At 41.2% G+C, this 24,486-nt stretch overlaps 1 protein-coding gene across 2 annotated transcripts in view; it reads right to left on the bottom strand.

Moving 5' to 3' along the window:
• sorcs3a (sortilin related VPS10 domain containing receptor 3a) overlaps positions 1-24,486 on the bottom strand; it is a 315,141-nt gene that overhangs the window by 136,736 nt on the left and 153,919 nt on the right. For both annotated transcript variants that reach the window (XM_050045235.1, XM_050045234.1), the window contains exons 3-4: positions 15,722-15,821; positions 2,869-3,027 (exon numbers count right to left, since the gene is read on the bottom strand). In XM_050045235.1, coding sequence (XP_049901192.1) covers positions 2,869-3,027; positions 15,722-15,821 — 259 coding nt within the window. The remainder of the gene's footprint in view (positions 1-2,868; positions 3,028-15,721; positions 15,822-24,486) is intronic.

Genomic DNA, 24,486 nt, shown 5'->3' with positions numbered 1-24,486 from the left:
CATAATTATAAGGCTACGAAAACCAAACAAATTTTATTTTATAGCGATTATACACTTGTATAAACATATTAATGGGTAGAATATTCAGATTCAGATTCAGATTTGACAATAAACCATGCCAAATATTACACACTGGCCCTTTAATTATGAGCCTTGATATCTGGTAAACACAATCTACAGGTGAAAGTTATTTCTGCATGTTTACATCAATCCAGTTCCATATTTTATATTCTATATTTTAGATGCCATGAATCCAGTCTGCCAAGATAAACCCCTGACATTTACTCATGCAGTGACAACCTTTTCAAAGCTTTATCATTGACAGGTTTGATACAGCCACCACTGTTCACCAAACATCACCCTCATCCTGCACCATGTCCCCCCCTGCAGGGCGATGGCTTTGGCTCTCAGGTCAGAGTCACTGACCTTCATGGCGCACCTTTGCTGTGCACAATCTAAAAGCACTGTGTGAAGATGGTGTGTAGTGCTTCATACTGTGTGACAAAGCCCAGTGAAGGTGACACCAAATAGGAAAATGGAAGGCCGAGGATCACTTTGAGGGACTGATGTTGTTTTTAGCTAATGCAGTATATACCATTCTGAAATAAAAGCGCAAATACAGCAGAGTCTCTGCTCTGTTCAGACAACAAAGAGCCGGTCCGAAATAAAGCCAGGGCCAATAAACAAATTACTAGTACCTTTACGGTAATGGCTTGCATGGTGCATTGTGTGCATTTTCTCAGCATCATTTCCATCAGTATAACAACACAGTGGTGCCTCACTCACCGCTCTCTGTCTCTGAGCTCTTTTTAACAGTTATACCCTTTTTACTCACTGATGAAGGCTTTCTAATTTGTCAAACACTTCCTGCAAACGTTTAAAAAAAACCTTTTTGTAAATTATCAAAGTAATATTAATAACATGGGAAGGTTCTTTTGAAGAGCCATGTCATGTGACACTAATAGATATATTGTTCAATCAGTAAAATGCTCAACGTACATGAAAAATTAAGTTACCAACAAGAAAAAGTATGAACATCTCTGCTTGAGGTTAGTGGCTGGCCTCAGACTACATTAGCTGCTAATGGCGTAACACAGCAAAATCTTTGACCCAACTGTCAGCAGTCTAGTTGCATTGTGTGTAATGTAAGCACCAGGTTTAGACAGTGGAGAATAATGCATGACTTGAACCTGAAAAGGTATCAGGTGAAAGCGGTGCATCCGATGACTTTAAGCCTAGTTCACATTACACGATTTTTTTTGACGTCGCAGAGGATCTTGAGAGGCACCTCGGGTTGAAGGTGAGTCGGCAGATAGTCTACCACGACGAGTCCTCATGTGTGAACAACCCTACGAGCAAGACTGGGACTGGATATCTGGCATGCTAGAAAACTGGAGAAGTCTGACACGACTGACAAAGAGCATCAGCCAATGAGAGGCGGGATACGTCCCACGTCAGCACGCAGGAGGACGGAAGAAATGTGAGGAGGACAAGCTGCCACTTTGGGCTTGTTTTTTGTAAAGTCCCTTACAAATATTGGTAGTCACGGGTTGCATTTTTTTTTCGGGCTTGTTCCTAAAGTGGAGTTGCTTATTTGGGCTTGCTCTCTAAACGTCGCCTTTCTCTCTATATATCTGTCGCTTCTTTTGGGCTTGTTTCCATAGCCCTGGTTGCTTGTTTCCCTCCCAAGATCTGGCAACACTGACAAGCCGGCAAGCAACAAGAACAATGGCGGCGTCCACAGGATCACAGGGAGCGCGTTGTGTTTGGACCCAGGCCCTGGAGGCAGATCTTATTCAACACTGGGAAGAATATCCATGGCTTTACGATGTATCGTCTCCAAGTTTGGTGATGTCATCGCGTTATCTGGGGCTCTGTCGGCAAGGACTCGGTGGAGAAATCTTCTGGTGTGCACACACAGGTCGTAGTGCAGTTGGCGAGACTCCCGCTCACAGAAACACACGTCGCCAGGTATGAGCACTCAAAAGATTACGATAGTCTCTGCAACACATTTTGCGGAGTGACAATTGTGTAATGTGAATTAGCCTTTAGAAGTTTAGAATCATCCTAAACTGACAGGCTTGTGCCTGTGTCACGAATCCAATGGTTATTTTGTATGCACACTTATACTGTGCACAAAGAAGGAACATTTCTACACACATATTACTTAATGAGGCACAATGTCTCTGTCTGAACAGTTATTTTCAAGACAAGAAAAGAAAGAAAATTCTAAGAAATTAAAATGCAGTGTTACTGCAGGACTTTTTTGGCTCTTCCACAGCAAGAGTTTTTTTTTAACAAATGCTTCTCACAAAGTTATTGATGCGCAAGAACATGATCAGTGCCTGGACACACCAGGAAATGTGAGATGTTGACAACTTGCCGTGGCTACAGTTGGTGTTGGCTAGTTTTGAATTTAGTCAGTCACAAATGCTTCAGTTAACACGCCCTTATAATGGAGACATGTTCAGTTGGCATTAACAGAAAACAGCAGTCATTTTTACATTGCAAATGGGAGCAGATCAGAAAACCAGGAAGCTTCTAGCAAAAATATGATAATATCTACCTAAATAATAGGTGGATTTAGAAATAAAGGTCTGTCTTTAATCATAGTCTGAGTCTACTTAAGGTCAGGTGCTCTATCTTTTTTCCCCAGCTAAATAGAGGCCTGCACCATTATTTTAGAATTCATATTCAGCGAGTGAATAAATGCCCTACCATCAGGTGATTAGCTAAATTGAAGAAAACTACAGACCCTGATGAATATGTACTGTGGGCAACACAAAGGACGAGACAGCTCTAAGTAAGTCACATGCAGCTAATTGTGGCCGGGACAGAAAAGTGATATCACATCAAGCACAGTCTCACCTTCTGGTCGTGACTGTAGGCTAAGGCCCAGTCTTCTTCAGTGGGATGGAATAAAAGGCTCAGGACGTAGAAAGTGAGGCGGTACTTCTGGAAACTGGCCCCCTCATCAGAGCTGATGAGCACGCTGCTTTCAAACTCCGGATCTGTCAACACCATAATCTGAGAAGAGAGATGGAAGAGAGAGAGGGAGAGCGTGCACATGTGAGGAAGGGTAGGCAGGAGTGTTTTTTGTAGATGGGAGAAAAAAGGGATTGAAGGGCGAGTTTGAGTAAAGAGGTGGAAAGATAGGGAGATGAGAGAAGGTAGAAGAGAGATGTTAGAGGCAGGAGCAGTGTCAGCAGAAAAGGCCTGGCTTTTGGCACACGTCAGGCTTATTCTTGGCAAACAGCTCCTCTATAAAGTGTATCCAACTTCGTTCCTTGAGTGTAGCTCTCGCACCTCTGTTGCCATGGCTCTGTGGCTCTTCCTCTGCAGTCTGAGGTGAAGTTTTCATCATCTCTCTCTCAGAATAAGATCAAGGTTGTTCGCGGCAACGAGAGGCGAATCAGTGTGTAAACCAGAGGTGACCAAAAATGAACACTTGAAAAACACAGGTGGGCTGAACATTCATAAGCTGTCTGCATATACAACAGAGAGGTGATAGAGCTGGTAGTCTAGTTACAATTAAGTGCTGTACAAACACGAGATGAATCATCCATGCATGACTCCACATTTACAGTGTGTTATTTTCTTTATCAGCTCGTCTTTTAGTATGTAATTTCTTCGCAGTTCTCCTTCCAATAAAATTCTAATTTCAAATTTAACAGCACCGCAGTGGTAGAAGCCCTAATTTCATGCTTGGAATATTTTTGCCAGAGCTATCACAGTTATTACAGAATTCAATAAGAACAGGAATTTCACAATGCATATTTCCGTCAGCTAATGACATTTAGACTCTTTGTGGAAGCAGATAAAATGGTCACAGGAATTCCTCCTTGACTAAAGAGGAGGTGTGTGAATAGGTGTGTAATGTGTTTTAAGAAAGTTGTATTCTTTTTAATCAGGCCATGCTATTGAATATGTTTTCATTTATTCATTTTAAAAAGTAATATAATTTCAGTGGTTGTAATAAAATCAGTGTTCACTGGAGGGCTGGGCGATATGGAGAAAATCAAATGTCACAATATTTTTGACCCAAAACCTCGATATCGATGTGACGCTACTGTTTCTCTCACAAAACATTTCCACAATGAGATATTTGATAAATTATCAACAGTAATATGGGTATAATGACTAAGTAGCAAATGATAAAATGGCTAAAATAGTCTGGTTCAGAAGATTACTTCACTGTAATGAAGGATTTATATTTCTGTGTCAAATAGATGCTGTACCTGGCATAGCCTGACATGCACCTCCCAAGAAATGTAACAATAGCCCCTTTTACACTGCCAGATTTTTGGTGAATGTTGGGCCATTTTCCCGGCAAGCTGCGAGCGTTTAGACACACATAGAGCCAGATTGGCGAATTGATACGAGGTGCCCAATTTTCCGCCTCATAGGTTAGACATATTGGCGGAACCTTTTTGGTTTAAACAGACCGAGGCAGCCTTCTGCCATGGGAGGGGCTGTTGATGACTTGTGGGAGGAGCTGTTGATGATGCCGCATGTGCGACCCACTGGTGGTGGAATGAAGAGGCCATTAACCGTCGGATGACGGGGACGGTGAAGGACGGGCTAATTTATGAGAGAACTGCCAAAGGACTGACCAGCCGCGGCTTCCCTCGGAGTACGTCACTGGTTACGTCACACGCTGAGCTACACGTTTTGTTACTTGCTTTTGCCTCATTGCCCTGAAAAAGGCGCATTCTGTATAAACAAAAGTAGGCAAGTGGCATTTTCCGCACTCCCCGATTTTGTTTTTATACTGCCAATGTTGAACAAAGACTGATTGGGCTTTACTGCAAATTTGCACAATTCCTATCTAAAAAGGGCTTATATGTCACGGCGATGCAGACCTCCTGTCTTTTTTTGTAAGCTGAAACCATTTCCCTCAGTGAAAACAAAGCTTTTATTTACTTTAATGTCACAGATAAGAAACAATAAATTATGAAGCCAATAAAGCCTCCACAAAGTAGCACTTTAAGACTTACATATACTGACATATAGTTTTGCTGTTGTTAAACATGGTCCCTATTTACTGCAATTCATAAAGACCGTTCGCCTTTTTTTGGATTTGCTGTTTACTGTGGAGGCAGTCAAGAAAAAACAAAAGCTTACTTCACAAATTCACATGCAGTGAGTAATTGTTATACAAATGGTCATTTTGCAGGTGAAGTATTTTAAATATGAGCTGTTCTTTGCAACCCCAAGTCATCAAAATTCGGCATCAGACCTTAAAGGGCTGGCTCCTTTAACGTCGGCATGATACGCAACCGGTGGACGTCAAAGGGAAACGCGGCAGGACAAGAACGAAAGTTAAGGCACCGAAAGTACGAGTAGGATGGGGGAGGAGCGATGGTCGTGTCCCGTAAGATTCTAAAGCCAAACCCTGTTCTTTTCACCTAAACCTAACAACCTGCTTTTCTTGCCTAAACTTAACCACGTGCGTTAGTTGTTGGAGAAAAAAAAAAAAAAAAAAAAAAAGTCAATTTGCGGTGTTGTAGTGATGTAATACATTTATTTCGAAAGAGGATGTATGTAAATATTATATTTGTATTTTGAAAGAAGACAATGCATGTAACAGGCAGAACTTGTCACGGCGCCCCAGATAGTCAACAACCAACGCACCGAGGGTACCTTTCACGCCGTATCTAGGCGTGGAAAGTCACAAACGTCAATATGTGATGAGGTTAGAGTGAGCATGCGTTGGTCTTCCAGCACAGGCATATTCCAGAGGTGGCAATCAGAATCATTCACCCAGCACATTGTTAGAAAGCCTGTTCTCTCTATGGGCTGCCCACCCCATCGGCTCCAGTGTAGCCCACGCTGCCTGCACTGTCTGTATTTACGCCCCTGGGTCCATAAATCTGTAGAGCTGAGGGGAAGTGAAGGGTGGGGTGATAACTCACTGTAGGTTTGTCACGACGAGACAACCCCTTCACATTACTTAATAATTTCTTCCATTATCAATATGAAAATATGGACTGCTGCAGCTTAACATGTTTATCTCTGCATCTGGAGTCTTTTATCTTGCTTAAACTACAGCACAACAGCCATGCCTCCACCAGGACTGGAAGGTGGAGTTGTGGGTTGTGGCTGTGCTCGTGGCCCAAATGGCTGTGTTTTCGCTCGTCAATTCAATTTGAATTGGAAAAACAGCAGCACATTTGTCACTGACAAAAATGCTAGCCCTCTTTCCAGAGCTTTAACCAGGAACCCTTCCTGGTGGTGATTTAGATAAATTGTTTTTCATTAAGCACCAATAAACAGGCAGCACATTCTCAACCTGGATTTCTCATTGGCCCGGGCTCGCCAGTCTTGCCACTGTGCAATGCCAAGAGCTCCTGATATCCGCCAGTGTCTTTGAAGCTTGTCCGATGTGATTAGAAGTTTTTTAAGCAGTCATCATATAATCTACAAAACTATTGTAAGCAGCAGAGTGTACTGTGAAGGGCAAATTACTTTACACAGTGCCTTATTTTGAGTCTAATGTCAGGACTTTTGAAGAGGTGCATGAACTATACATCTTATAATAAAATGTACCCATGCCGTTCGAGTGTTATTTTCCCATTCTGTGCTTTCTATGTAACTGTATCCTTCAACTGCAGCGCTTTCAGCTCATCTTTTCTCAAGCCTCGATTCAGGGAGGCTCACAATTTGCTCTTTTAATACTGGGAATGGGGCCTAGAAAGCATTGTCATATTTGCTTTACTCATTTACCACCGTGTGAAAACAGCCACATTATTTCCCAACCTTACACATTATCGTAACAAGCCAGTTTCTGTCTGTCGCCTCTGCGATTAGAAAGAACCCACAACCAATTCAAAGCCAATACAAAGGCGGGAACAGGAGCAGTGGCCAATTTCTCTCCTGCCTACTAAAACAATCACCCTCAAACAATAATTACTCACTTCCAAAATCACAGTGACCGATAGCATTAGCAGGGGGTGATTAAGATTTCCCTCACAGCGAGCACTCAGCCTTTGTGAGGAAGCGGGGCGAGTGAGGAGGGTAACAATGCCCAATCGATAAAGGGTTGGAGGGATAACCGTTGTGTTTTATCAGCCTGATGTTGAGCTGTGCATAAGCTGGAGCACAGAGATAGAAGCCGGTAGTTGTCGGATCATGGGGTAAGTGGAGGTATGGATCAGAGACGGAGGGAAAGAGACACCCTGCAGGAAATGAATCACGTCACGCCAGATCAATTGAGCTTAGTCTGTCTTTGACGGGGAGGTTTTAACAGAGAGTCATCGCTGCAATGTGCTCATTAACCGTGGATAAGGACTTAATCACCCACATCTAGCGATCATGTTTTCACTGTCTTGCTTCCTCGACGGCGTTTTAAATGTGCATGTCTTTATTTTTAAATTAACCCAATCTACCAGCCGTTAAAGCCGCTCAAGGACTGAGCGCGCGTGGAGCTCGGAGAAAGACATCAAAATACAGCAGAGAAGATTCATGGGAGGTGTCATTTTCATCGGCCTCGCGCTAAATGTCATTACTATCATTCAAATCTATAATGTGACATTGTAAAAGGTCACAGCTTCCACTTCTTTCTTGGACAATGTAAAAGGCAGAAAAAAATCTACACATGCCTCCAGAATTGTCGCAGTGAACATATAACGATTCCTTTATAGTGGTTGGAAGGAATATCTCAAAGAGTAACAGACGATTATATCTTACAGTGAGTGATTAGGCATCCAGACTGTTCTTTTTATCCGGCAGAACACAGGCGGATGCTAAATAAGGCCACTCAGATGCAAGGAGGCAACAGAGGAATGTTGCCAGCAGAAAGGCAGACTTTCATCCATCTACGGGAGGGCAAATCGAAATAATTAGATCAGAGATAAGGTGCGGAGGGGGAATGAGCCAGTGGGCAAAGCCAGAGGTCAACCATTAGAGTAAAATATTCTCCTAAGATTGTTACTAGTTCTTGGCTGCAATGACTCACTTACACAGTAACATGCACACAATAAAATCCTGTTTTTGTTTTTGAGAGACTGCTTTAAAAAAAAAATCAAATATCTTGATGGAGCTGATACAGGACTGTATTGTTCTTGAGTTTATTTACATCCTGTTTATTGTGTGATACAAGTGTGAATTTCCTCCGTGGGGTGTTAACACAGTTTATCTAATCTTATATAACTGAAATAATAATAATAATAAAAAAAAAAAGTACCTCACATGTGCAACACAGAGAGCCTCAGGGACTACATTCCCGCTATGCCCTTGATGTGGAATTAAATTTTTTCCACATAAAACAGGCAGTGAGTGAGTCATGAGGAGTAATCAGCGCTGGCTATGATCTGTTCCCTGCCCTGACGTGGTTAAGCTCAACAGTCCCGGGATCCTATTAAGTCCCCCGCCATGCAAACACATTCAGGGTCAGCACCTTGGCTCGGCCTTGGGAAAGCGAGGCTGATGATCTCGAGCACCTTCACAACTCTGAGCACGTCCTCGTCACACAGGGGAGGCACGTTTTATTGTCTGTAAGTCTGTTGGAGCCACACTTTCTTGTTATTTGTTCAACATTTGTCAGACCAGGTAGGACGAAATTGTTATTTTCAAGGATAAGATGTGTGTTCTTTTTAGTTCTGCAACACCTGTCATGAACAGTAAGAGGAAAACTCTTAACTCTACTGTCATTTGGCCAATACTTGTTCCTAACCGCATCATTATGCTTGACGTCCTACGGCTTCAAGTTTTCATAGATCCTTGAATCTGACCTGTCTTCCTCGCCTGTGTTTTCATTTTCAGATGTTTTTTTCCTGGAGAAATTATAAGTCTGCATACTGAACACTGAAAACAATCTCCTTCACTCCAATATCTCGAGCATAAAAACTAAAATAAAAGTGTTATTTTGATTCACAGACTCTATTTCTAAATGTCACTGCGTCTTGCTACTTTAAAAAGCCTGTTTCACATGTTTTAAAACAAGATTATGTAACTACGGCAACTGTGGCTATGTGCAGCTGTTAAAACTTAAGTTAATAACTTTCATGACAGAAAATAACTTTTATGTTTGCTTATACTGTCACTATATTTATACAGCACTAATTGAGACAGATAATCTGCAAACCAATCTTACACCGCTGCCTGATCTATTGCCTTGCAGTGCTTCTAACTGCGTTACCGCACGTGAAGGAAAACAATCAGAGCCAATGAGTTTCTAACACAGCTGACAATTATGTCAACCTTACTGTTTGGCTGTAAAATAATACTGTTGGTCCAGCCAGTTGCAGGTGCTTGGCTGACATTGGTTGACTTTTTCCAAAATGGCAGCCAGGTCACAAGTGTTCTCATTCAACAGCTAAACAGTACACTAAAATACATCTCTGAAAAGAGAAGTAGGCAATGCAGTAACAGAACCTTGATTCATATTGATCAGTGCTAACTAGTTTGACCGCAGTTCTTAAGCAGTGATTGACATCTTTGAGTCGGCTCTACCTGGTTGTTTTTGGTGTGATGTACTAGATTCTAGCAGAAGCCATTAGAGGCAGTAGGAGGGGCGGAGGGACGTGTTTTCTTTTCTTACAGACTGTCTCTGTCATGTACCTTTTTTCAGAATACAGTGACAGTTTCAGTAAACATAACACAAAGATATGTAGCTTTACAACAACATATGTATATCATCAGTATTGAAGGAAAATTAACATCGAGCTTACACTGTGAATAATCTCACTGTAAAATCGCAGTAAAGAGCTGGCAGCACAGATGCCATCTCTTTACTGTGATTTTACAGCATCCATACTGTTAAACAATTCCACAGTCTATTACTGTGATTATCTGGATTTACAATAACATTCAGTTTAGGGTGTTACTTTAAATCCTAAAAATGTATTGTAGAAAGGCACAGGCACAATAATTTAATTTAGCAGTTTAGAGATTATCCAAAATATCAGTCTTCAATGTAGTTCACATTATAACTTTATTATGCTGTGGGCTACAGACATCTGCTTAAAATATGCATTTTAATGAATATTATGCGTAGTTAGCAATAAAAACTTAAAGAGATTGAAATGAAATACATTTATTTAAAGGGGCAGTGTCACCATAAATGCTGCCACGACACCGAGAAATGAGCCCAAACAAAAACAGCCTACTTGTGTCTGCTGTGAACTCTAGCAGTAAACTGAAATTCTTAAAGTCAGCTTGTCTGAGACTTCCCCTAACCCTCATCGATACTTGATTTTTTGAGGCCGATGTCGATATTAGAAGTAAAAAAACTCCAATAACAAGAATGTCTTTGCTCAGATGCAGATCATTATATTAGCGTTACCAAAATGAATCAACAAACGCCCATAAATAAAGACGAACTGAACCACTCGAGTCTCTGTCTCACTGACAAATGACATTAAAACCAGCTCCACAGCCGGTTGAGCATCAGTTTGATATCATTTTACAGGAATACAGTATCATAGTGTTGGAGATTGACCATAAATTAACAGCAACTGCTTACAGTGTAAAATTGCAGGGTGGCCAGAACCAGAACTCTAAATGCACAATAAGGTCCCTCTGCAACTTTTATGTGTGCAAATAAGCAACGGCTTTGCGAACAAGTTGTTTCAAAGACATCTTAATTATAGACTTATGGAGTGGAACCAGAATTGAAAGCAACATGTCTCCTGTTGATGCACTGTATGTTTCACCTCTTAGACAAAGACTACTGAAATATTTATATCAAGATATACTGTAGCACTGGCCAAACAAGCTGCAATGTAACCAATAAGGGCATTTGTGCACCATCAATTTATGTCCACTAAAAGTTGTCCACTGTCAGGCTCAGATTGTAACTCTAAGTGTCTGACAACATTATGTAAAGGAAAGCGAGGCAGAAAAAGAGTAAGACAATTTTTCTTTACCCAGACAGACTGAAATCATCATTGCCAAGCCCATCAGACTCCATCTATATAAACAGTAATTTAATGATTGAAAAACACTCTTTATTTAGAGTAAAAATGAACAACACTAAACTCACAAAAGCTGTCTTGGTTTATCTTTTTACTGTTCTAACAATTACCAGCTTTGGCTTCATGAAAATAAAATCACCTTAATTCACCCAGCTGGATGTGAAAATATTCTGTCTCTGTATGCACTGATATTTATGCTGAAGCTGTCTGGTGGGTTTGGCAATGGTGATTTGGGGGCTGTTCTCGTTAAAGAAAAAAAAAGATCCTTTCCATAATGATGTAAAACACTTAGAATAACAATCTGAGCCTGTCAGTGGCAAAAACAAGCACTTTTAGGGGACATAAATTGACGGTGCACAAATGCCCGCATGGTTCCATTGCAGCCTGTTTAACAGCTGGAGGCCACAGTGCTTTAGTTCTGAACTGACCCATTAAAAAACAAAAATGATGTCCTCAATAATCACTAAAGCCTAGATCACATTACACGATTTTCACCGCAATTTTGACGTCGCAGAGGATCTTGAGAGCCACCTTGGGTCGGAGGTGAGTCGGCAGATAGTCTGCCACGACGAGTCCTCATGTGTGAACAAGCCTACGAGCAAGTCACCCCTCGTCTGCGACTGGGACTGGATATCTGGCATGCTAGAAAACTGGAGAAGTGTGACACGCCTGACAAAGAGCATCAGCCAATGAGAGGCAGGATACGTCCCACGTCAGCACGCAGGAGGACGGAAGAAATGTGAGGAGGACAAGCCGCGACTTTGGGCTTGTTTCTAAAGTGGAGTTGCTTAATTGGGCTTGCTCTCTAAATGTCACCTTCCTCTATATATATCCGTCACTTCTTTTGGGCTTGTTTCCATAGCCCAGGTTGCTTGTTTCTCTCCCAAGATCTGGCAACACTGACAAGCCGGCAAGCAACAACAACAATGGCGGCGTCCACAGGATCACGGGGAGCACGTTGTGTTTGGACCCAGGAAAATAAAGAATATCCATGACTTTACGATGTGTCGTCTCCAAGTTTGGTGACGTCACCACGCTATCTGGGGTTCTGTTGGCGAGGGCTCGGTGGAGAAATCTGCTGACAGAAACACACGTCGTCAGCTATGAACACTCAAAAGATTACGATAGTCTCTGCAGACGTACTCCCTTGCGCTTGAAATAGAGAAACTTTTAAAAGAATGACTTTTTTTGGAGGAATTGCCACTGATTGTCTTTAATTGTCATGTCAAGCCCCTCGTAAAACTATAATGTTAATACCTCCAGCTCTGCGTTACCAGAAGAACACATCAGTTTAACGCTGTGTAAACTTCATCTCCTCCATATGCATACAATCTGCTGTAACTGTCAGTAGAATGCTAATAAGAGCTGGGTCAATTAGTATTTTTTACGTGATACTGTTTTTCTTCCTTTAAAGCTGTTGACTGGGAACATATTGATATGGAAACAGCCTTGGGGCAGTCTGCTCTACAGATAGAGATGAGAACTGAGCTGCTTACAGCACTCTGACCTCTTGGCTACGATTCCACTTTATCAAATTGTTGCTCGGAGCACCAGATGACTGGAGTTCACCACTTGAAGGCAAATCAGATTTACTGTCTCACTGTGAGTTGGGAATCACAGTACAGAAAAGTGAAGGGATTCAGAATGCTTCCAGTGCGTGGACCTATACAGTACATGATGTAGGAGTGAGCACAATCTTTCAAGGGATCAGTTATCTGCACAATTCAATTCTGCTAATGTGAGCTGGATATGAATTTTTCATAACAGGAAGGTTCTCAGACTATTATTTCATTAAATCAAATTAACAGAAAACTGAGGCAGATGGTAGAAAATTCAGTGCAATACTGATCAGTTAACTAAATTCTTAGGATGTCAGAAAAAATAAAAGAAATGAAAAGTAACTGACAGAACTCTCGGGCAGATTAAAGACGTTGGCAGATGGTTGGCAGCTGGCAATGCGTAAACTTTTTTTTTTTTTTCTGTCTCATTTTTCTGGCCTGAAATCCTTAAAATTCTACATTTGGTGTAGAAAAATTCTTATGCAGGAGGAACATAATGTCCAGCATGTCCAGATAAACTACCATGAATTCTCAAATAAAAGGTAACATGCAAATACTGACCAGGTAAAAGAGGCCAGGTAATAGTATTTGATAAGGTGTGGAATTACCTTTATGTTTTGTCATTGCTCACATAGGAAATTCAACATGAAGTCAAATTCAACAGCACTTATTCCCTCTGAAGAACAACAGAGTCGCATCATACTAACCACTCAGCTGCTCTGAGTCTCAGAAATATTGTTTTCAATCACTACATAAGTCCAGTGTCTTCTACTTTTCTGTTTCTTTAAGTTGGTGTTAAGCTGCTGTGAATGAAAGTCAAGACCTTCTGCACTTATTTCAAATCAAAAGCCTCAAGAAAAAAGGGCACCTGCAATCTGAATAGATGCTCTCAAAAAAGACAGTTTGTTCAGTCCAGCAGTACGTCTTTGTCAAGTAGTACTCAAGATATAAAACTAAGGTAGCACTTGATCATCACAGTATAACACCACGTCAGTTAAACTTCAGGGATATCAATCTGTCTATTTAGGAAGCACAAGTGATTGTGGATCAGTTTCACCTGCTTTGATGCAAGTGAAAGTGACAACAGGTGCAATGGAGAGGCAAAAGCAAGACAACCCCCGAAAAGGGAGTGGTTTTACATGTGGTGGCCACTGTTGCCTGTGATTTCATTTTTTTTACTTTGATTTTCGGTGTCGTTTGAATCCAGCCGTCTGTGGGTAGATGATTTTGGTTTCCATTGGCTATTGTTACATCATTTTTTTCTCAACAAATTTTACAACGTACATCAGTTAAGATTTTCAACTTGAATAATTTGTACATCAAGATCTGATTAATGATTCAAGTGTAAATTTTTTTTGAGCAGTGAATGTTTCAATCCCCAGATTTAGCTGAAGAGTGAGCAATCCTTGCTTTCACTCTACTCTCTGGTAGACCTACGAGCAGCTGCTGACCCAGACCCAGACCCAGGGTGAGTCTGAGTGAGACGGAGGCAGCCGCCCAGAGGACGAGAAAATTTGCCTGTTCACGCTCGAAAATGACGTTATCTTCTGCCTTCTGCTTGTAAGCAGTCAATTTACAGCTCACAGCAACTGAACACAATACAGTGTCAAGCTTTTGTTTGATATCTAGTGTCAGCAAAAAACGTGCTGTCGTTAGCAAAGGTAGCACAAATTAGCTCAAAAGGCTAAATTAGCTTTTTTTTACTATATAATTGTAATGTCAGTCACTCTAAATGTCCCGCCAAACCCCGTGCAAACTCTCAAATTCCCTATATTCAACTAACATATATAGGTCGTACAGCCCGCTGGGTAACCCGTTGAACCCCGACTCATGATAGGGTTTGGGGATTGCAATTATTTTCCATGTACGAGGAATTCCCGGTAAGTGTGGGTCATAAGCTTGCATTGATTAATTCCCTGCCCTTTGAACACACTGCTGGTCACTACCAGTGATCGGATGGTTTAGTTAGTAGAGATGTACCGATACCACTTTTCACTTCCCGATACCGACTCCGATCCCTGAACCTTAGGTATCTGCCGATACCGAGTACCGATCCGATACCAGCACGTAAAAAAAAAAAAACAGGATGGGATATGAACTGTTGTATGTCTCAGCTCCTAAAACTCTATGTGAAATATTAAGAAATAAATACATAATAGTAAAATGAATGCCATAAAACTTTTTTTTAATTATTATTATCCAGTGTTGACACAGATCAAGACACAGGTTAAAGTGCAGCCACACAATTTGGTAAAAAAGACATTTTAAAGGCTACAGTAGAATGCTTTTTAAACTCCGCTCCGTTTCTGTTTTATTTGCCTGTAGCGTGCGTATGCGTAATGACGTCAGGCATTACGTGGTATCAGATTGGTCATAGCCTGTACTCGCCGATACCCAATACCGCATTTTAGACAGTATCGGAGGCATTTCCGATACTGGTATCGGTACAACTCTATTAGTTAGGTCCTTGAATCGGCCTCGCTGGAGTTGGTCAGGGCCCTGGCGGAGCGCAGAGAAAACGATCAAACTTGACTATCTAGAGGAAGTAAAAGTTGAACACGAAAGTCAGAATGATGCTTAACTGAAAAAAAAAAAGGTCATCTGTGTATAAAGATGTAGCTGGTAAATATCATAATTAAGACTAATGTTAAAAAGTCACAATTGTACTTGTAAATCATCTTTTTGGGACCTTTTGGGACCATCTGATATCACATGTACACGAAGCAACAACACATGTACACAAAGCAACAAGTCTATTTAAAGTCGAAGCTTTAAATGTACCTGTGCAGGAAGTATAAGTTACACTGATGGTATCATAACCGCAATCAAAAAACTGCAACATGGAAGAGGTTGAAGATAATGAGTAAAAGACAACAGTATTCTGTTATAGAAGAAAAGTTTGACATGACTGTTGTTGTACTGGAAGTAGTGATGCGGGACTGTATATTATCCTGGATTCATTGCGACTAAATGTGGGCAGGCAGCAGCATTAAGAGCAAACAGCACATCAACAACAAATTAAAACAGATAAGGAAATGGGAGGCTTCTGATTAAAATATGATAAACAGGGGAAAATGCTAACAAAAGTCTGTGTCTCACATAAGCCTGTTTCATAGATTTCCTGGTTCTCCCTGCAGTTGAGGCCAGTATTTGAGAATTTACAACGTATGGGCATTTTAAAGAAGAGAAAACACATCTGGAGAACCCACACAGAAACTGAAAAATAAATGACTTGCAACACCTCACCTTTCTCTTGTTAGTCGGGCAGACGTAAAGGTAACTCAGGACGGTCTTGGATCCCACTTTGTCATTCATCCTCTCGTACGTGGAGCCGTAGTCAGTAGATCTGAATGAGAGGAAATAAAGGGAAACATTATAGCAGATAAACATGACAAGAAAAACGCAGTGAAAGTTTGCTGACAATCTAATGGGTAAACAAACAGTCTAAAGATTACTGAGACCCGGCACGATTCATGTTAAATGATATTGATTCTGCAGTGATGAAAAAGAATGAAATAATACACCCTACGGTGAAAACAGCAAGCAGATGCAGGCTGGTACTGTATGAATACAGTTACTGTGTGCGAGAGTAAAACCTCTGGCAATAGAACAAGGGAAGGTTAACCAATCATCTATAGCTGCCAACGAAAACGAACCATTCGGAAATGTCTGGGGACCCGGCACCGTAAATAATTAATTCTCTACCGATGACTACTATGAAATAAAATATGACGAGTGCAAAAACGTGGATGTTCCTGAACCCATGGGCTTTAATAATTTAGCAGTGGGAATGAGCCTGTTAGCCAGCCTAGTCCCTAGAAACTCCACATGAATCCATCATCACTAGTAACTACCAAACCTGCCTTCCAGTAGAATATTACAGCATTTACAGGGGCTGTATTGGCATTTTCTTTTTTTCTGTGAAAGCTGCATTCATGCGGCCAGGATTTTCAAATATTTCTGTCAGTGGGGACAGCAGCACCCACCCACAACTGTGACATAACTCCCATTTGGATTCGCAGTCTACTTCATAGTGTTATGAGGAAAGTGAAGATGATACCTATTTCAGTGTTTGTCCTTTTTTTAGTCGGAGCCCGCTGCTTGTGCTCCTTCAGCGGGAATGGGGTTTCGGTGAAATTGCAAAGAGATTTCTCTCATTCAAATTCATTCCAGAATGCCTCTGAGAGACACAGTAGTCGCTATGATCACAAAGCACAATAATGAGTCAGACAGACGGCATCATTTCCACAGCGTATTCGAGTGGAGGTGTGGGGAGAAGTGCTGCACTGAGAATGATCCTGATTTGAAGCAGGGGCAGTGAACTATACCGTTGGCCTCTGTGTAACACTGTTGGAGCCTCCTGAGAGGAGACTTCATAAATAACATAGAAACATATGTTGTTTTTGGCATGACATGGATGAGCGCAAGGCGTGCCTTCATCATCTAGTCACCATAATGCATATGGTTAGATCTCTTTAATGGAAAGAGGGGATATCTTTGGCACAGACAGCAGGGAGATGTCAGCACTCAGATGTAAGCCAAGATTAAAGACTCATAATACCTTGCACAAGAGAGCTAATCAATGTGTGAAGGAAAATGGGTCGCTGTCATTAATATGTTACTTGATTTATACTTGGCGAGGCTAAAATGATGTCTGGTCATGTGAAGTTAGTACCTGACTGTTTTTGTTCTTTGTGTTTCTGATTCAGTAAAAAACAAGCAAACATGAAAATATCAGCAGCTGCATCTCGTCAAATAAAGCAAAACCTTTATGACTGGACCATGTGGGAATTTTAATTTGAAAGGACAGACACAGGAAGTGGTCACGCTCAGCAGTCAGACAGGAGTCACATTACAAACCAATCACAGATATCTTTCCCTTCTTTTGTAAATATTCAGTCTGATAAATACGGAAAAGTTGATCATGTTAGTGCAGGGCTACCCAGAGCTTTACATCTGTCCCACGGACAATAGGTCTACACACTTATAAACAGCGCCTGGAAGAAGATCAGCTCTGCACTCAGGATTTCAGGTGAGTAAGCTACACGATGCTTGGCAACCTTAGATGCAACCTGCCGCCATGGAAACCTGGCACAAAAAAGGCACAAGAGTAGCGCCTAACGCCGGACCTCACGTTTTCCAGGTGGTTAAAGACGCAGCATGTGTACAGCCCCTAATTTCCAGGGCTGGTACCTGCTGTTATTCCACAGGCTAGTTNTTGCCCCGCCCAAAATATATCATTTAATAATTAAATCAATATCGTAAACGTGCGGGCAACTAGTCGACTAATGGCCCTAAATGACAACTATTGGTGGACTAGGACAATTCTTAGTCAGGGGCAGCCCTAGTATATACTTACTCAATATAAATTCATCACCTGCACACAGTTTAATTCAGTACAATACAATAGTTCTGTAGTAAATATCACATTCTGATGCAGACAATATTCTTATACTACTCAGTGTAAGAGGTTAAAGTCTCCGTGAAATGGAAGTCAGAGCGTCTTTAGTTTCTATTGTGTCACATATTTCCCATTGAAACGGAAAAAATGAGCGGTGTACAGCTACAAGAGGAACTTAAATCAAATCCTCTGCATTTGATTGGATTGTGACTGTTGACTCCACACGCACCTCTACCGTTGGATCAGGAAGAGTAGGAGGGAGAGATGAATGAATTAGACCTCTGCCACATTGTTTTGGAAATTAAAACAAAGGTTTAGCCCACTGATATCCAAACAAACATCTCCTCCTATCCCTCTTGATACTGCTGTGATTAGCTTCTGTAACCCACAAACCGTGAAGTGTGGTTTTGTATGACTGATTTGGCGAGTCCTGTTTGATAGGATAAGTTTTTGTAAACACTCCTGAGTGTAGGATGAGTCATCAAACATTTAAAACTGTTTAAACTGGTTTTACAGAAAGAGAAAAGAGATGGATTAGGATTAGAGATACGTAATCAATAAACACAGGGCAACAGGATTAAAACTGGGCAAATGTAATTTTAATTTCAGGTGGACTTTACAGTGTTGAGCTCCAGGGTTATCTACTCACTGTACAGCTAAGAACACATCTGTAAATTAAATTCACAACTTTACATAAAAGCTCAATCGATGTCAATTATCAGCTATAATGCCTGATAAATAGAATTAAGTTTCCCACAATCAAATTTAGACAAACTGAGCGTCTTTGTTACGGGCTTAGAGAGCATTCAAAGCCAAATGTGGCCTGCCCTTGTCCCTCTAATCAAGTTAAGTCTTCAGGAACTGACAAGCCCAATTTGACCTGAGCTGTACTTTTAAGCATTCTCAGTGATGCAGAGAGGATTATCCATGCTAATATTTCATCGTACATTAATTACTGCAGTGCCTTGTTTCAATAAAAAAGGCCTAATGCTTCTTTTGTCTTTAAAAAACATGCAATACAGGCTTTGAACGTAAAGTTAAAGATGGCGGCACACTTACTTGTATTAAGTTTAAGTTCAGATTTTACCGATTATTCTAAGGACTATGGATTCTAGTTTTGAATTATATTAGGATGTGAAAATTCACTTCTGCAAATGCCCTGTCCTCTGTATCTGTCTGTCCACACATGGCATCAGAAAAAGTCCTATTAGTGTAAAAAACCCTGTCTTAAACTTCTGCATGGCAACAAGAATAGGCAGGATGTAACATTTATTTTGGCTGATATCCAGTCAGACAGGAAGCTGTCTGGAGAGAGGCATTTCTGCCTATTTGCTCGCTGCAAAAAAAGAGATGCCGGTTTGGTGTGACTGCTGTGTGAAACCTGTCATTATCTCACAGCAGAGCGTACAGTTTTGGGGTTTGATTCTCTCAGCCTTACGAGCTCTATTTGAGAGTGAAGCTTTAGTGGAATAATATGATGGTTCCTTATTTTAGCCCTGTTCCTACAAACACCGACAGAGCTTTCCAATCAGCAGCCCAGCATGGATTTACGTCTACGTGTTCTGGTGCCAATGTCGAGAGTAATGTGTCCTTTATGTACAGAGGTGGAAATTAAGGGCAGTCTGGAAGGGTGGGATTGGTGGGAATGAAATACGTCAGACTATCCTGCAGGAGGCTGTAGTTTACGTCCCATCACAGACCTCTAATTAACGTAAGAGCATAAAAAACAGTTAAAAAGAAAACAATAAAACATGAGCAACAGCAGACCTTAAAAACACACAATATCCCAAACACTAGACAGAGCCAGTTGAGACAAAGGCTAATTTGAATAAGTACGTCTTCAGCTGCTTTTTAAAGGCGTCAGCAGAGACCGCACGTCTCAACTCAATCACAAGAACAAATGTTGGCATAGTACGTTTCTGGAAACGACAGATATGTTTTCAGTTGAATGCAGTGCATCAACATATGCCAACATTTTCTCCTGGCGATTGAGCCGTATGTCTATAGGAGGAGTGTTCCACAGTGTCGCGGCCGCCACTTCAAAGGAACAATCACCATTTGTTTGAAGTCACGAGGGACAACCAATAAGCCCTGGTGAGAAGACTTAAGTGACCTACTGGTGATATAAGGATGCAGGTCAGAGCGCGTGACCATGCAGGGCTCAATTTCTTTTCATATACATCCTGAATTTAAAGGAAGGCACTGTATAAAACATAAAATGGGTGTGATGTGAATTGTCCTGCTGGACCTGGTCAACAGCACTGCAGCAGCACTATGGACCAATTGTACAGTCCAAGGATGACTTGCAAAAGCAGGGGGAAAAGGCAGGGCCAGAGTGTAATAAACATTAATTACTAAATGACTTTAAGGTCCATTGTGGAAGATTCAGGGGGATTTAGTCATGTCTAGCAGTGAGGATTGCAGATTGTAACCAGTTGAAACTTCAGAGTACAATTCCTTCATTCTTCAGGGGTTTTTTAGTGGGAGTTGAATTATCCACAGAGGTCTCTTTCTTTCCAGAACAACCAGACCTGGTGATTTAAGCTGGTAAAAACACTGAATGAAGCACTTTCAGGTTAAAAAAATCGGTCTTTTTTTCTGTTGCCACTGGTTGGGGGAGGGCGTCTGACTATAATGGCTGACAGGAAAAAAAGAAATTGCAAATGGCCAATCTTGTCCATTCTGGGATACTGTAGAAACATGACGATGCAACATCTGTGCATCTTTGTATATGAGGACCTGCTCTATATGTAGAATGTAGTTCAATGAGTCAAATGTTACTCTAAGGCTGCTTTTACACTGCAACACAGTAACTCTCCACCTCCAGTATTTTCAATGAGGGGAAAGCAGCTGAGGGGGAGCGGTTTGCAACATGGTAGTAAGGGTATGAAGCAGGTGCTACCTACGTGCATGCACACAGATTTTGCCCTGCTGTGCTGAGTTTACGGTATTGAACTGCTGGTGTTTGTTGCCTGGCTTTGGCCGATCAAATAGTGGGCATAACGATAGCAGAAAGCAGAGAAGATGGAGGAGCTGATGATGTTTTCCATAAACCAATACATTTAAATATTTATGAAAATCTGAAAGAAAGGAACAAACCTCCTCTTTAAATTCTCATGTGATTACAACATTTGTCTGAGCCTCGCTGTTCTGTCGCCACTTTCTCATCAGCAGAGTCCACGGAAACACTTGTTTACCCTTGTTTTCTCTGGTCACCATGTGCAAAGACTTGAAGAGGCAAAGTTGTACAAATGGAGAGCAGACAGAAAAAATTACTGCCACTTTCTTGAGTGTTTTATATATTTTCAATTTGAAGCAAAACACCAGTATGCTTTTTGCAAAAAAAAAAAAAAAAAAAAAGCAACCTGTTTTGATTTCTGTTGAGACAAGCACTTTGTGAGCTTTCTAGTGGAATTAATGGCTGTTTCAGCCTCGTGGTGAAAGATAGAAATATTTTTGTGACCATCAGTAAAAGAGATTAAGGCAGATTTGAATCAGGATGTTACATCAGGCTCTCTTGAGTGGAAGATTTTCTCTGTAAGTCTGTGACCATGAAACAGACTTACCACACTGGTAATATGATGTTGATGGAGGTATGGTATATAAAGAGCATAATCAATTGCAGAATGCATTCAGTGGCTACCTCTATAACTTTTACATGAATCTGCCTTCAAGTAGTTTAACTGAAGAATGATATTTATACATTTGCAAAGTATATTCGCTTGAAATTAAATAAATTAAAAAATACCTGAATCGTATGTGTATCTACACAGTCACAAAGTGGAGGTTTCTTTTTGTTTCCATACGTGAAGTCCTCCATTTTTTCAGGGAGCCACATAGAGAGAGATATAGTGCAGTGCACTGTGTGTGAACATCAAATGAATGGGAAAAAAAGCAGACAGAAATTGCATTAGGGAATGTTTGTGAGGTTTTGCCAGATGTCTGCCAGTAAAGCAGAACAATCCAGCGTTGGTGTACAAAACTGTTGACCATGCTCTGGGGAAAAACCAAGCACTTCAAAGACTGAGCGATGAAAATTCCAGCTAAATCATCTTAGTTTCTCAAGCTCAAACAAAGCACATCACCCGAAGCATACAGGAATTTAAGAGAAATGAATTCTGTTGCAATATTGTTCCGAGGAAAACAAAAGGTTACTGATCTAACTCTTCTCAGTGTAAACCTGACTCTGGCACGCTGCTGAACAAAAACTGTTTGTGAATGCAAGCGCAGACGAAACAGCAAAGAGACACAATGAGAACAGAAAACACCAAATCAATATTCATCAGGGGTCCGAAGATGAAAGCATCATCAGGTGGTTGTCGGAGTTGAACTGAAGCAGCAACAACTCAATTGTCTGTCCTCAGAAAGAGACTCACACAGAGACGCAAGAGGCTCAGAGAGCAAGAGAGATGGAGAAAGGAAAGGTTTCTTAGCAGAGAACCCTGCGGCAAAATCAAGCCTGAAGACTCTGAACACTCGCTGACTGATGCGCATGAAAAACACTCTCAGCACTGGTGAACCGAAGCGTTCTATGCAGTGCTGAGGGGTCAGAGGTAGAGACGCTTGAACGCGTTGCAGACATTTCCACTGCAATTGTCTGAATTGTTGCAGTCTTTTGTTCCAGGAACACACTCTAGGGGGATGACAAAGCCAATTCTGCTCCAGCCACAGGTCCTCGACACAAGCCTGCTCTCTGGATAGAATCCAGGGAACTTTGGGTGACCAGGAAAAGAACTAAACAGAGCTGTCGCCTGAACAAAGCGCCTGAGAGTTCGATGACAAAGTATGAGAGAGTAGAATTGGGCAAGCTGAAAAGCTTCTTATTAACCTTCATTTACCCAGCAAAGGGCTCGTTGAGCATCTCTCTACAGAGCCGGGTTTAAATTCTGCGCAGTTTGTGTCCTTTTCATGTTCGAGAGGGTTTTCTCCAGCTGCTCTGGTGTTATCCCACTCTAACGATAAGCTAAATTTGAACGTCCTCACTGAGCACTGATTCTATGATTTGCCTGAGAAACTATGGCCCTTTTCCTACGAGACTTGTACTCCCTAGGGACCTCTGGTAATTTAGTAAGTAGTAAGTAAGTAAGTAAGTAAAAATTCCAATACAGATTACCAATTACCTACCATATTTTGTGATGATATCAGTCCTGTACAAATTGGTATCTCAGTGATTTGGGATCTTTTTTAGGTTGTCTGTTTTCTCCATGCCTTGTTTCTGCCTCTTTTGAGGGTGAGAATTACAGACACTGCATTGACATTAATTAAAGGTTTTGACAGCATTTTGGGTGCAGGGGGCTCATCTCGCTTGGGGAACCATTCGCAGCAAATGCAAGTTCAAATTAATCCGAAGAGCAAAATCTTAAAAGTTGATGAGATGGATAACTTTTAAAAGAAAATAAAGACGTTACCATTGTATATCACTGCTAATACTGCTGTGTGGTGTTTCTGTGTAGTGTAAAGTGGAGTTACAAATGACTTTGCATCATATCTGAAAGGATAATGTCAGTAAATTCAAGTAAAATACAGACATGGTTTGTACTTAATGCGAATGTGGCATATGAAACATTGACGTGGGGGTAATTTCTAACTCACATGAGGTCCCTGGGTAATGCTACACTCGTGCGAACAGTGTCGAGGTTAAACTGGGCTTAAAGTTGTCGACAAGGAAAAGTTTTATTCATTTATTTATTTTCTATGTTCTGTGCCAGTGGTTTAGCGTTACCAAAAAGGATAAATGTTAACTGCAGGTCTGTGACTAACAGCAAACTCTGTGTCCTGCTACATAACTAGGCATGAGTACCAATAGCCGACTCCATTTTGAATTCGGCTCCAAGTTGGTAAAATACCCTGATTCATTAAGCTCCACGTCAACAAATCCCTTATCAATTTTTTATTCATAGTCACTTCTATTTTGCCTCTTTCTGACACTACAGGCATCTATCAAGAAAGGGAATGCCAGTGACACTGGGTGCGGTTACATGGTGGCTTCTCATACGGGATGAAATAAATCTGAATGAAATCATTCAGAATTAAAGTTTTTCCAGGTAGTTTACATGGGAAATATTCTGGTCCATGCAAGGTTTGGGGCAGGGAAGGTTTCTGATTGGATAGGGGGCGGAGTGGATGTTACGTGTTTACCTTTACCAGAAGAAAACACTGTAGTCCTCGTTCTGGATAACAAGATGCTTGACGACGCCGTTCTTAGTGCCTTTTTCGGGCTTGTTTTGCATATATTCTTGAAGCAGCAGTACGACAACAACCTTGTTCTGCTAATGCTTCGTCTGTTGAGGAGGATTCTGCTAATGCTTCGTCTGTTGAGGAGGAGAAGGGAGGTAGAAGGTCGAAGAAGAAAGATAGAAGGCCGTGCTTTGGTTAGTGCAACGTGTCGCGCGCACGCTATATACGTCATTGCACCAGAAGGGCAAGGAAACCAGCATGCGCAGAAAGACCAGAATGAACTTAAAGAGGAATGAGTGTATACAAGTGCGAGAAATTCTTTCATTCGGAATTAGAAACGGAATATTCCAGCCCCTTACATCGGATTGAATTTTCAATCGCATTGGCCATTTTCATTCTGAATTAGGTGTTTACAAGATCACTTTTAATAGGA

The sequence above is a fragment of the Epinephelus moara genome, chromosome 5, assembly GCF_006386435.1.
Source record: "Epinephelus moara isolate mb chromosome 5, YSFRI_EMoa_1.0, whole genome shotgun sequence".
Lineage (NCBI taxonomy): Eukaryota > Metazoa > Chordata > Actinopteri > Perciformes > Serranidae > Epinephelus > Epinephelus moara.
This window is presented reverse-complemented; position numbering and strand designations above follow the sequence as displayed.